The 14,504-nt window shown below is 39.3% G+C and overlaps 1 protein-coding gene across 1 annotated transcript; it reads right to left on the reverse strand.

Moving 5' to 3' along the window:
* Positions 1 to 2,644: 2,644 nt before the first annotated feature.
* LOC307041180 (uncharacterized protein) lies at positions 2,645 to 5,516 on the reverse strand (the record flags this gene model as incomplete). Its single annotated transcript, XM_079684505.1, has 3 exons — positions 5,466 to 5,516; positions 4,816 to 4,910; positions 2,645 to 4,402 (listed from the first exon to the last, which is right to left on the reverse strand). The coding sequence occupies exons 2-3, from the start codon at positions 4,891 to 4,893 to the stop codon at positions 2,645 to 2,647; spliced, it is 1,836 nt and encodes a 611-aa protein (XP_079540631.1). The 5' UTR covers positions 4,894 to 4,910; positions 5,466 to 5,516.
* Positions 5,517 to 14,504: the final 8,988 nt, after the last annotated feature.

Below are 14,504 nucleotides of genomic sequence, written 5' to 3' on the forward strand. Positions count from 1 at the left end.
CAACGCGCAACAACCCTGTCCATTGTTCTGAAATAACAGCGCTATGTCGAAGCTATGCTTGAATGATGTGTGTGCAGTGGGCAACGAGAGTAGATCAGATAACTTTGTTTTTTTGCTATTATTCCATACGGTACATACAATTTATCCCCCTTTCCATTTCTTTTTGCAGGAGGACTTCAATGAGATAAGACACGTTTGGAACACACATCGCATCAGGCCCTCTACAAACGCCAATGTCCCCGCAGGAATACCTAATATCATGTATACGGCACCTCATTTGTGGGGTGCAGATGACCTTCTTGTTCCATTCAGTGATGACTTACCCACTTGCAAAGAGAGCTGCAAGTTCCTAACTTCAGTTCCATGTGACGAGGACGTGTTTGATTTGTGCACAATCATAATGGAATAATCAGGCATGGGGTTCCCAATGAGTAGGTCACAAGCACTTGACTTATATCTATCATTTAGGGATATCATTCGCCCACAAGTATTTGAGGAGGCAACTGCATGAATGTTGCAGTTTTCTTTCTGCTATTGGTGGAAGAAGTATCAGATCCTTTACTGAAGTAAAAACCCTACCTAACTGTGGAAATACTCCACTATATCCTACATTTAAAACCTTACATATTTAAAAGTATTTAAGTATGATCAGCTAAATGTAAATAACAGTATGAATAGTAAAAGTAGTCACCGTGCAGTAAAATGTTCCCTGTCAGTGTTTTATTATTATATATGATGTTTCAGGATTAATATTACTGCTGAATTAATGTTGCATTTTACTGCTGTTTAAGGCTGTGCTCATTTTAACTCCTTTATATACTTTTGGATAGTTTAGGATATACACATTTATATGTATGTATATATGGTAAATGTATCTAGCAATGTGTGACATGTATTGTAAACATTAATTCACCTTTGATATCTCATGTAAAGTCATATACAGTGAACAGAAAATGTATCTTACTTTAATGATAAATCTTTATTCCATGTGCTTCACATAATAATCGTCTTTTATTGTGTGGAACAAACAAACAAAGAAAGGGATCATTACTGACCTTGCAGTGAAGTAGTATTTGATAACAATGTAACAATGTTACATGATTGACAAATAAAAATAAGAAAACCAACACAAATACAAAAGGGAGTGCTTTTTTTAATCTTATTTGAACATTAAGCCCTACTTAGGCAAACTTGAATGTCACCAATAAACAGGCACTGACATAAGAACTTGAGTAAACGTTGAGGTTTTAAACGTTCCCCCATAAACTAAATGTTTACCTTGCTCAAAATACATTCATGCTAAACAGAAAGACCAGATTAGTCAAATGAATAGACTCTTAAAATAGGACCTGTGTACAACAGGAACAGGAACAACAATTAACACATTGGAGTAAAATATTCTATAAAAACAAAAACATCCTTCAATAGTTATTCTGCCCTTTGGAATCACTCTATTCCAAATCAACATGTTGATAGTACAGATTTGAACAACAATCATGTCATGCAGTGCAAGGATTTTCAAATGAAGGCAAAACATAATATGCAAATCCCTAACAATTAACCATAAATGCATATTTACTTAGCTCAGCTTATGCTTTTGCATAGAGCTATCTAGTAGCTGTTGTGTGCCTATTGAACACAATCATTGGCTCCTGTGTATCAGAACATGTATCTTCTTTGATATCATAACATAACTTCTACTGTGACTATGAGTAAAGATGTATAGAGAACCGCAGTGACGCATCATAAAATCCGGAAGTAAGCTGCGCATGGGTTCCTTCGACAAAAATGCAATGCAATTTCTCCATAGGATTTTGGAAAATAGCTCAAAATAAGGTCTGTGGTTGAAACACATTTAAGAGACGGATCACATTTTGTTCAGCCGGATAATCTCCACATGTCTACCCTACTTTTATAATTTTCGAATCGATACATTTATGATCGATACATTTATGATTCGAAAATTATAAGAGATGGGTAGACATGTGGAGATTATCCAACTAAACAAAACGTGATCCGTCTCTTCAATGACCACAGACCTTATTTCGAGCTATTTTCCAAAATCCTATGGAGAAATTGCATTGCATTTTTGTCGAAGGAACCGGAAGAAGTTATTAGAAATTAAAGTTTCAAAGTGCATATATAAACGTAGCGCCTAGCTAAGAAAAAATGTTAAATGCTGAAAGAAAGCCTTTTACACCTTGAAAATTATCTCCTGTCTTTAAATGTTCCTTTCAAAACCATAACTGCAGTAGAAATTGTGGGTGCAACCTATAGACGCTATCTCCTTCTTGTCTAGATGATATCCATCACCCACACAGAGCTTGTAAGTACACTATTAAAATCACTGCGGAGGTCTGGATAATTGTGGTACCCTACAGGTAGTTTTAAAAGGCAGCCACATGTGTGAGATTGTGGTCTTCGCTCGAAGTTCGAGGTTTCGATGAATTGTATCTTAATAGTTTGTTCCATTAAATTGGAACCAGTGCAGAAGCGGAGGAAAAGCTGAAGGGTGCTCAGATCAACTTCACCTACATATCTCTTCAGGTAGCGGGCAACTGCAGTCTGGGGTGGAGTCATCTCATCTGGGAACTGAAGGAGCTCCTTCACTGCTTTTCCAGTTGGTGTTTTCTGCTGTATAACATCATTCAGGGCATCTTGTGGCAACACACTTGCTAAGTGCACCACAATGGGACGCCAACACTTGATTACATACATTGGTGCCTGTATGAGAGCCTTGTGTCCCATCTGTGAAAGCAGTGGGATCAGATTGTCCTTGGTAGGAACCTGCTGGAAACTCATGTGCTTCAAGGGCATCAAACAGTGCATCAGTGTCAACAGAGTTGAAGTCTTCCAAAGCCTTAACAAGGACCTCTCTCTCCTGTTCAGACACGTACTGCAAAAAGGTGTCCTTTAAGCTACTGGTGGATGTGGCGTACAGTGCCTCTTCAAGGAATGGTACTGCCAGTTTCACTGGGAAATAGCGAGCAATCCTCCACCCTACTACTAAGATTCTGGCAATTGCCTGCCACTCTTCAGACTGATAATCATGCCTAATAAAGGGAACTTTTACATTCCCTCCCAAGGTGCATCTTTCATAAAAGTCTGTCCAAAATTCAGTTAAGCAGTCCCGGGTCACACCACTTCCCTCTCCTTCTTCAAGTTTACCATTGGGTAGACGCATCTTTATAAACACCTCAGTGTTTAAAATGTCTGGGTTTGTGAAGGCTTTGATAAGGTCAGTGAGACAATGCCCCCTCCTGATAATCAGTGTAACAGCAGCAGGTTCATCCATTGTCTGGTCATTCCATGGCTCTGTAACAAGAGCAGGTTGCGGTTCGCCAAATCCATGTGGTGGCTGGTCATTCCACGGAGCAGGTTGCGGGTCGCCCAATCCATGTGGTGGCTGGTCATTCCACGGAGCAGGTTGCGGGTCGCCCAATCCATGTGGTGGCTGGTCATTCCACGGAGCAGGTTGCGGGTCGCCCAATCCATGTGGTGGCTGGTCATTCCACGGAGCAGGTTGCGGGTCGCCCAATCCATGTGGTGGCTGGTCATTCCACGGAGCAGGTTGCGGGTCGCCCAATCCATGTGGTGGCTGGTCATTCCACTGAGCAGGTTGCGGGTCGCCCAATCCATGTGGTGGCTGGTCATTCCACGGTAGTGTGTCATCTAACTGCACACCATCATTTGCCATAGCCCCAATAATAATCTCAGGATCGATCTCTTGATGAACCATGTCATCGATCCCCTGTACATCAGTTGAATAATGTGGCTCACTTCCAGTAAGATCTACAACTGGGGTTGAGGTTAACTGCATCTCTGCCTCCTCTTCATCTGAGGACAGCTCCACTTTCCTTATTTTGGTACGAAGGTACAATCTAAGGATTTTTACTCTGCTTTCTTCATACAAGTTATCCACAGTGCTAGAACTGCTGACCTGTACCTGAGAAGATTCAATTTCAGTTGAATAATATGAGAGCTTTCTCTTTCCCTTTGAAAAAACATCGGGGAAAAACAAGTTTTCAGCCATTTCTTTGATTTCCACTAATGTTTTGTCCTTGCTGATGATCAGGTGTCTGGTTCCTCCACCATTGATTGCCTTCACTTGTTTGTACAGTTTCTGCTTTCCATCGAAATCCATCCATCCAAGTTCAACCCGTCTCTCTTGCTTTTTAGCACTTGTATTTCCTGCCCATGGCTTTCTTTTTGCAGGTACTGGTGCCTCACCAGAGACCAATCTCTGTCGCAGCCTTGTGAGCATTGTGTCTTTCCTGCTCTTTGTGTCAAGCGATGAATTGTTATGCCGGCAGAAGGCAACAGTAGCTATTCTATCTCCAGCTTTAGGGATGTACTTTGCCAGGTCAGCATCCGTCATTGCAGGTATTACTGATGCATCAATCTGGAGAAAAAAACCAAAAACAATCGTTGGGAGCATGATTATAATTACATATTAATGTGCCGAAATAAATAATAGAATTATGAATGACTTGACTCTTAAAACCATTGAGCCACATTAGTTCAAATTCACTTTCAATTGGGAATACTCTCCTAAAATGTTCAACATCTTACCAATTTTATTTGTATTGCCAAATTTCCAACAATCTGTTATTCAATCCCTGCTAAAATAATTTCATTAAAAAAGAAAATCCATTTGGATTTTTGTAAGCAACACTAACCCTCACTGTGGCCAAAATGTGTGCTTTCTGGATTCAACAAAAATATTGATTGTCAGTTCTTTGACTTGTTCTTCATCTCATGGAAAGGTAGTACGCAATTCACACTTTACATTCGTACATATGTAAAGTGGCTTACCTTTTCATTTTCCAGCTTTTGGATAAATTCCTCAGAAATGTTCCGCTTAATTAACAAACCCCTCAGCTCAGCATCCATTGTTTCAACTGTCTGCTCTGGAAAGAGGATTAAACAAAGTATAAATCGCAAACATTCACAACGTTTACGATTGCAAAGAACTGTGGATTTGTAAAGTATGTTATGGTGACATTGTAAATCCATTGAAAAAACTTGATGTAATGATAGATGTTTATGCATAGTTACAATGCATATATGTTACCACTAGGTGGCAGTATAACATATATTGACATATAGAAGTGAGTAGAACAAGATGTAACTTGGTACTGCTTGTTGGCTAATAAAGTGGCTAGTGAAGCTAGTCTACAGATTCAAGACCGTGTGTTATTTATAACAAATAAGAACATTACACTTGATGCACAATCAAAAGTGTTTTTATCACTACATCCACGAACAGTTGGTTGAAAAACTAGTGTTGACACCATTTATCCTAGCTGCTAGTGCTACCGGTATTAGCTTGTTAAACTTAGCAAGTTGGCTATGTCGGTCGGCTGCTTAATAAATAGCCAGCACAACTAACAGGTAGATGGCCAAATACACAGTTAAGCTAGCAATTCATGTTTAATAGCAAGCTAATAATCAACTTAACTTACCGATCAAGCAGGTGAACTCCTCTTCATGCTTCGGGGAGAAAGGCTGGTCTGTTGTGCTGTAGGCTACATTATATACCTAACTATCTTGTGCGCACGAGTTATTAAAGCGTGCACACAAGTTATTAAAGCGTGCGCACGAGTTATTAAAGCGTGCGCACGTTTTACTAAAGCGTGCGCACGAGTTACTAAAGCGTGCGCACGAGTTACTAAAGCGTGCGCACGCTTTAATTCTTTTATTTATTTTTCTCTCTATGAACCCTCCAGGGCTCCGTAAAAACATACATCGCTGCAGTTATTTTCCAGTGGAAAGTCCTTACCTACTGGCCTAGTTAAATCAAAGTGGTTACTTTTTTTGGCTGGGCAGTGAAGTTTTACACACCGTCTTATTTGACTTTTTCAGGACTTGAAACAGTTTTTTGGGGGCAGACCCCCACAAAGAAGAAACATATATTTACACATGTAAGGTCATCTTCTTAAACAGTTTATTATTCTCATCGACTCATCCGTGAGCAGAGCATCAAGTTGGCATGCCTATAACAGCTGAATGTGGCGATTACCATCTTGATCAGCAACAAAACGCCAAACAAACTTATTAAGATTTAAAGCTATGGTGCATTTTGATTCAATGCTGAGTACAGCCAAACTTGACAGGCTCTTCTCTGTCATAGTAGACCGCAAACAGTTGCGGCGCCAGAGTATTTGTGTTGGGTAATCTATGGGAGGGCTAACCCATACAGTGGTGGGGCTCAAGTCAGTATTTGCAATGTAATTATATACACGCTCCCCTTGATAGTGAAACGCCACGCGTGAGGTTTAGATTATTTCCCTGTCTCAATCCAAATTGAACTGTATGAAATAAAAAGGCACATTTGTCTTGTAGTAAAGAAAAAGGGCGACCTGGAGCCAATCCTGCAATTTCCCCACAGGTGAAAGAGTTGAAAACCCAACCCCTGCAGTGGGGTCTGGGGGGATTCTCCCCCAGGAGATTTTTTGAAATACTAACATCAAATACACATTCTGGTGCTCTCTTGAGAAGAAAAATAAATAAATATATATTACTACACAACGTATTTAAAAAAATGAATGCCATTTTAATTTTTTGTTACTTTGTTCTGAAAGCTGAACCTGCTGCTCCTCACAGAGAGGAGAGGGAAGAGGCTGTGTGAATTACTTTACATTGTGGATAAGGGTGGATAGCCCCCATTGTTCTGTGTGTCAAAATGAAAGACAGCCCACACACCTATCAATCATCAAACCGTGGGCTCTTATAGTTGTACCGATGTATATAGAGATGTACTACAGCAAAAGTATTCTCCGTCGGGACTTCCTGCAACAACACCACGCCGTTATCGTGATTCTGATTGGCCAGAAGACATTATCAAAGATGTTCTATTCAGAAGACGATCACTACGTGACAAAAGTTTTCAAAACCGTTTCTAGTCTTCGGTATTTCCAGACAAGTGGCTACTGAAATCAATCTTACTAACTACTGTCTGTGCAATTTACTCCGCGCGAGTTGGCAGACTTTATTTTGCTTACTTTAACATCATTTTTCATGGTGGGGCTAAGCCATTTATTGGTATGGCTGGAGCCTACCCCAGCCTTACCCTGACCGCAAATACCTCATTCCTTCTGTCTAATTGTATCCGAAATGCTTCTCGTTTTGCGCTGTCCTCCCGTTCAAATGAAATCGCCGCCAATCATATTTCCAAGCTCGCGCCAGGGGTGGGAGGGGTTACAAGGCTCGCGTCTTGTGCTGGATTCACTTGCACTCGGACATTAGAGATTTTCTCTCATAAATGTCCGATGAGCCACAACTTTTCTTTCAAAACATAGCTGCCAAATGGGGTGGCAGCTGGGGTGGCAAGGCATTTTTCTGAGGTGGCAGCTGCCACCCCGTAGAACCGCCAATGATTCCCAGGACTACAAAACGGTACAGGAGGACCCGTATGGAGGCACAACTTGTGACAGGTAAGGACGGGTTTTCTCTTCATATCCGACGAACGGGATGAACTGCCAATATAAGACGTATTTCATTTGGTGGTTTTTGTCTCACATTACTGTATTCAATGAATTATAGCAGAGTATACTACAACATTTTGAAACGTTTTTTAGATGTACATGTATAGATTCACTTTGTGTATACTGCTATTATTCCTATTTTGATAGCAGTAGGGCAATATGTCAATTACGTTATAAAACATATAAAATCAAAATTGAATCTAAAAAAGCTGAGACATATACAGTATAAACCAACCCTAGCTTTTTGCTGAGATGCCAAATTAAAATGCCCACAATCAATGTGTGTATAAATGTCTGTGTAACAGCTGTGTGATTTTATCAATTTACAGACTCTGACTCATCCAGTGATGAAGCTTCAAATGAAGATCGAATGGTTGGTGAGAGTATAATGTATTACAGTGACGATGAGGTTGTGTTAGATTCATTAAAATCATATTATCAGGATAGTTATTGTGTAGCCTTTTGCTTTAACTCAGGCTGATCACCATTCTGGCGGGACATCAGATGAAAAAGGGGAGGATCCACATCATGAAATGATAGTTTTTTGCATTGACTGATCCACAGACTTAAGAAATTGGACTCACTGGTGGACTTAACTATGACTCTGCTACTTGGTCTCTGATTTTTTTTTAAATGCATTGCCACTGTGCATTGCCACAAGGTCATCGTTTGTCCGTGATGTACTGTCTTTGTATCCTGTTTGAATGCTCTTTTTATGATGCCTGTCTCAGGAATAGCCCCTCTTTTTTATTGAATTAATTTGATTTGAACTTTTTTGTCTCTCAGAGTGACAATGAGGTAGAGATGGCTGCAGACGACGAAGGAACTGATCAACAACATGAAATGGTACAACATAAACATGCAGGGATTGCTTTACTTATTAAAAAGAAAAATAAGTAAAGCAAACGGATGAGTCGATGACCTTACATGTGTAAATATATGTTTCTTCTTTGTGGGGGTCTGCCCCCCAAAAAAAGTAACCACTTGGATTTAACTGGGCCAGTAGGTAAGGGCTTTCCACTGGATAATAACTGCAGCGATGTATGTGTTTTAGCTGAATACACGTTTTTTTAACCCTAACTGATGCAGTTAGTCATTTCTTTAATGTCTGTTCTTTCTGATGTAAAGTCAAGGTTGTAACTGTTTGCAATGAAGTTGTGGGGCGCTGAACTGTTCCTTTGATTCTTTTGAATTATGATAGTAATTACTGGTCTTTCAAATTTGAAGGAGGGTGAGCAAGCATCTTGAGGAACGTTCATCATTAACTCCTCCAAAAAATATAGTTTATTTAATAATAACACTGAATATGTGAATCATAACAGTGATTGACAGCTGATAGGAATAATATGATTGTTAATATTATCATATTCATACAGACACACATCGATGAGACAGTTAATTAATGTACTTATTGCAGCAGTCTGCATATTTGGTACCCCTGCTGGTCTAAGAGTTAAACCAACTAATTCAGTTAAAATTCATTAAATTACGTGTGCCACCTTATATATTTATATTTAAGGCTTTACTGATGTGCCACAATAATGTCACCTAATGTTATTGAATTAAAATATAAATATTGTGGCTTTCCAAGTTAACATTCATTGATATGACTGCGATTAAATCAGCATATACTTCTGCCTGGGGATGCCACCCCTGAAATTCTCCTGCCACCCTCTTGCCACCCCATGAATATTTGTCTAGATCCGCCCCTGTAGAGGAAAAGAAGAACAAAGTAGCAAAACATTGAAATAAGTAAAGTACAAGTATCTCAAAATTGTGCCCAAGTATAGTACTTGTTGAGTTTATGAACTTAGTTACTTTACACCAGTGGCTATACAGATAGAAAGACTAAGCCTTGCACAGAGGCATGAACATGCATTTTCAAAATGCTCAACAGTGCTGCCAAAATTATAAACTGACTGCTACACAATTAAAATAAATGCTTTTATATATTTCTATTAGATGTGACTCTTTAGCGTTTCTGTTATTATTACAACTGCTGCTTTAGTTGTTCTGAATGCTAAAATCATCTGTTATTCCTAAATTTAAAGCCGATTTTCCGAGGGGTGGGGTGGTCGGGGGGCTTGGATTCTTGTCACCTTTTTCATACCTGATGAGTTTGCATCCCTGCTGTCTACCTGACTGTCTGCCTGTTTTTGTAATTTGTCTCTTCATCTGTTAATTCCCCTTTTCTTTGTTTCTTTCTCTCTTTAGGTGAAGTTAAATCTGTCTTCAAAGAGAAGACAGAGGCGGAGATCAAGGGCTAGATACGCCAGAAACTCTCCAATTCGGCGAAGATCCTCAAAAGGAAAACATTTTTAAAAAATCAATTTGTTCGGCCTCGTTAGGCCATTATGTTTTTTCATGCAATATTGTATGTTCGGCAGTATAAATAAAAAATGTTAATACATGTAAATACATGTTGAGTCCATGTATTATTTGTATTTGCCTCAGTCCATTATTTTTATTTGATATAGCCTACCATTGTACATTCTACAGTATCTACAGTTTGGTACAGGTGTAACACAAATACAAGAACATATGTATTTACCATGGTAATTGTTATGGTGCCAGGGGTAGTGGGTTATCAAGCCCTCCAACAGCCATATGAAATGTTACCATAGTACTCGTACCATAGTACCATGGTATATTTACCACGGTACATGTACCACAGTATTTTTTGACAGATAGTACCATGGTATATTTTATAGTACCATGGTATTTGTTCCAGAGCACATATAGTAATGTACCATGGTACATACCATGGTTTGTACCATGGTACAATCTGTCAAAAATACCATGGTACATGTACCATGGCAGTCCCGCACAGTGTGGGACACCTTGTCACCCTACAAACACACACGGTGCTGCCCCTCTTACACACGCGCTTCAAATCAAGTTGCATAAATGCTTGAGCTACGTTTTTATTATAATTTGTGAGAAATCTGCCTATTATGTTTTCGTCATTATTACAACAAACACACACTTGCAACTGATAACACTGGCAATTATTTTAGATGTGTTAGACTATTAAAAAAATAAATCATGCTTCAAATAGCGTCCGACGCCCACTACACCACTGATTATCGGTAGTCAGAGCCGTGCTGCATTTTCCTCCAGTCGGATGTGATATAAAAACAAAGCGATTATTTTTGTTGTTGTAAACTCACGTGGATTAAACTACATGTATTAGTGCATTCATTTCAATTCGCGAACATATACATTAAATGATCGTGAGGATGATGATTGAAAATCGTTTGTTTGAGCCGGGCTGCATTTGCTGATGAAAACACATAGCGATGGTTTTGTACTTACGCCAACGTGAATTAAACAACATTATTTTTTTCAATAAAAACATGTTGAATCGGCCGTGCGTCGGCCATGAAAGGCCAAATAAGACGTGTCACGGCCGACGGTGCGGGACACACCAAATTGAGTTTGGGCGACAGGGCACGCTTCGTCGTCCGCCTAACAAAAACGGCCGATTTTGGCCTGGTGTGTCAGTGCCTTTTTTTTTTTATAACCATTTCTCAGCTAGATAGCTGGTGTCAAAACTAATCACCAAACATTTAGATAAAGGTTTCGCTCCACTCCACCCAATGCAGTTTGGTTTTCGTGCTCACCACTCCACTGAGACCACTAACTGTGTCTTTATGGAAAAGTTTAAATCTATGTTGGACACGAGCCCATATGTAGGTGATGTCTTCCTTGATCTCATGTTCAGTGTCTATTTTTTGTATATTTACTGCAGTTTTTCATGTATTCAGTAGTCTGATACAATATTTACAGTTTGAAAGGGTGTTAAATGAAATTTGGTGATGATTCATGTGTTTTGTGTTAATGTAATAGCAGTTATGCATCAAAGTTAAAAAGTAAAACAGTGATATGAAGATCTACTGTATGTCTTTCATATAATTAGTTCTACAATTGAAAGCAAACTGAAAAGTATTTGTAACAACCAAGCATTGCTATCAAGAAGGATGTTGATTTCCTTAAGATAAAATAAGATTAGGGCTGTCAAGTTAACGCGTTAATAATAAAAAAATTAACGCCACTAATTATTTTAAAGCGATTAACGCATGTGTATTTTTTGTCCTCGGCCGCCCCGTAGTTTCAGAGCGCATCGAGTTTAAAATACCATCTACAAGCTGATGCTGACAGCCCCGCTCCTGCAATCTGCTTGCGGCAGACCACACTTCCACGCTCACCGGCAGGCACCGACTGGCCATCGGGAGGACCGGGAGGGTGTGTGTTTGTGCGGCGCGAGCGAGAAAGAGACCTTACGTGTATTGTTGGTGTTAGCATCTGGTGCTAGCTAGCTGCGCTAATGGATATAAGGAGCTGTTTAAATGAAAACAGAGGAGCGACATTTAGCCGAAAACTGTGCCGAGCACTTGACTTTATGCAGGTAGCCAGACAGTGGGACGTTGTACGAAAAGCCAGCACACTAGACTGCACGGATAGTGCGCGCGACATGATTGCAGCGTCCAGGCAGTTCCCGTTCGAGCATATGCCTTGAGTTGCACATAGCTCCAACGATCCATCACAACCACACACACACACACACACACACACACACACACACACACACACACACACACACACACACACACACACACACACACACACACACACACACACACACGTATTGTTGTATGAGAGCGGTTCCAGGTTGAATTGAGGCGATGTTGTAATGTTCAGAGGTTGTTGTGTTTAATATTCATGAGAATATTTTTCATTGTTCAAATGATAATAAACGTTTGCATAATGCATATTCATCCACTTATATGTTGATAAGAGTATTAAAAACTTGAAAAATATTCCTCTAAGGTACATTTAGAACAGATAAAAAATGTGCGATTAATTTGCGATTAGTCGCGATTAACTATGGACAATTATGCAATTAATCGCGATTAAATATTTTAATCGACTGACAGCCCTAGATAAGATATAGGTTGCTACAGCAGTAGAATATGTACTGTATATAGAATACAGTAGAAAGAACAATAAGAAATGATATGTACAAATACAATACAGATTAGTTGGAACTTTTAATCATTTCAAAAAGTATAGGCTTTATAGAGAATGTTGATGTAGGCTACTGACGTGAAGTTAAAGTTTGTAGTAGGAAAAACAAAATACATTGTTGTAAAGATGACATGACCAGGAGAGTAGCATATGTATGCCAAGAGCATTTGAGTGATTCTGGACTGAGATATTATCATTTGAACTTCGAGCTACTGTGGGCCACTTATGAAAGCAATAACGAGAAGGGGCTACAGACATGGGGTCAATTTTTCTGGAAGATTTTCACCTCTACTTCAAAGTTGAATATGGTTGAAGTGTGATTTCATACCACTTCCAATTCTAATACATCCACATAGACTATTGTGGAGTCTATGTGTCTATTGCACAACACTAAGTAAGACAATGAAATGCAGTTTAGTATCTAACCAGAAGATTAAAAGAGGCAAAGTAAAATGCAGAGTAATGTCCATAATACAGTGGTAACATAAAGGGTTTAAAAAACGTGTTATGAAGGTGAATGTTCTATTAATAGACTAAGATATACAGTATGATAACAGTTTGAACATGTTCAAAAGTAGTCCTAGTCCAAAAATATAGTGCATAAAGTGAATTAGCACAGTGCGATACAGTTACTATGGGAAAAGTTGGACTACGTGTAGGTTGTAAGAAATTAAATAAGTAGTCAAGGTGTATGTAGGCCATATACTGTATCTATTAAGATGTATCATAAAGTTGCAGGAGAAAAAAAAAGAGAAAAAGAGTGTTGATTGCCCGGGGGCACACAGAGTTCAGCCGCTGGACATCTGACGGTAGGTAATGAGCACTCATTTATATGCATTAAAAAGCTAAATATACACCAACTTTTTTGTTTGCCTATGCAGTTAACGGGTAACGTTATGTTAAACATTGCAAAATGTTTATGCAAAACAGCCACTTATCTATTAACATGCATCTTAAACTGTAAACTATAGGGTGCTGTAATAGCATAGACTGTATATATAAATGGACGTAGGGTCCGTGACGTCACCCATAGGATTCTGCAGAGTTGCCGAGAAGCCCTTAGTAGGCGGAGTCGGCCACTAACTGCTCGACAGTGACGTCAGAGTTCAACTCCCGCCTGCTCCAAATAAGGGAAAAGAGGCGGAGCCGAGGCGGGACCTGCTGCCACCGAGCTGGAAGTTCCAGAGCTAGCTGAAGCTACCAAGCTAAGCTAACATGCTCCCCATCTGCACACTGCCGTCGCATTTTACGTGTCTAAGGTAAGCGGACATGAAACTATTCAGCAAAACTATAAATAATAATCTAAGTTATTGAGTTTTTAGCATAATACTTCAGAATCTTAAAATCCCTTAACGTTTGTATGCAATTGTGCTAAATTCAACAATGGAATCAAGCAAATATTAATATGTTTGTATGACATTAGTTATTTATATTTCGATATCACTTAACTATACGTTTAATACATTTAAGTCAAGCTAAGGTACATGTGATGGTAGCTGGTTAGTGCTCTTACCTGTGAGGCCTCCTCCAAACAGCATAATAACCAGACTATCATTAAAACTAAGTACCAGTTCTAGATCCTTGACTTTAGACAAACAATTCAAAAGACAAAATGTATTTAAAGACCAATCTTTATTTGAATGTGCCTCTTAGCATGATGTATTAGTGATACAGTAATAGTGTTGACAATCTAAAAAAACTGAGCAACTCAACAGTCAACTTTATATTTCTTATTGTCTAAAGCATTTATTATTTTCATTTTCCCCCTCTCATATTCAGTGTGGACGGATTGAGACAGCGTGGTGTCCAGAGAGCTGCAGAGACTTCAGGGAGAAACCTCCGTGTGACGGACGTCCTGTCTGTTGGTTTGGCCCGGAGAGGACTGAGGACCAGGCCTGATGGAGGAGCCCATGCCTGGCAATATGTGCTTTTTATTTAAAACATTTTTGATTAACTTTTGGTTCACATTTCAATAAATTGTATTTGTAT

The sequence above is a fragment of the Notothenia rossii genome (assembly GCF_949606895.1).
Source record: "Notothenia rossii genome assembly, chromosome: 5".
NCBI classification, from domain to species: Eukaryota; Metazoa; Chordata; class Actinopteri; order Perciformes; family Nototheniidae; genus Notothenia; species Notothenia rossii.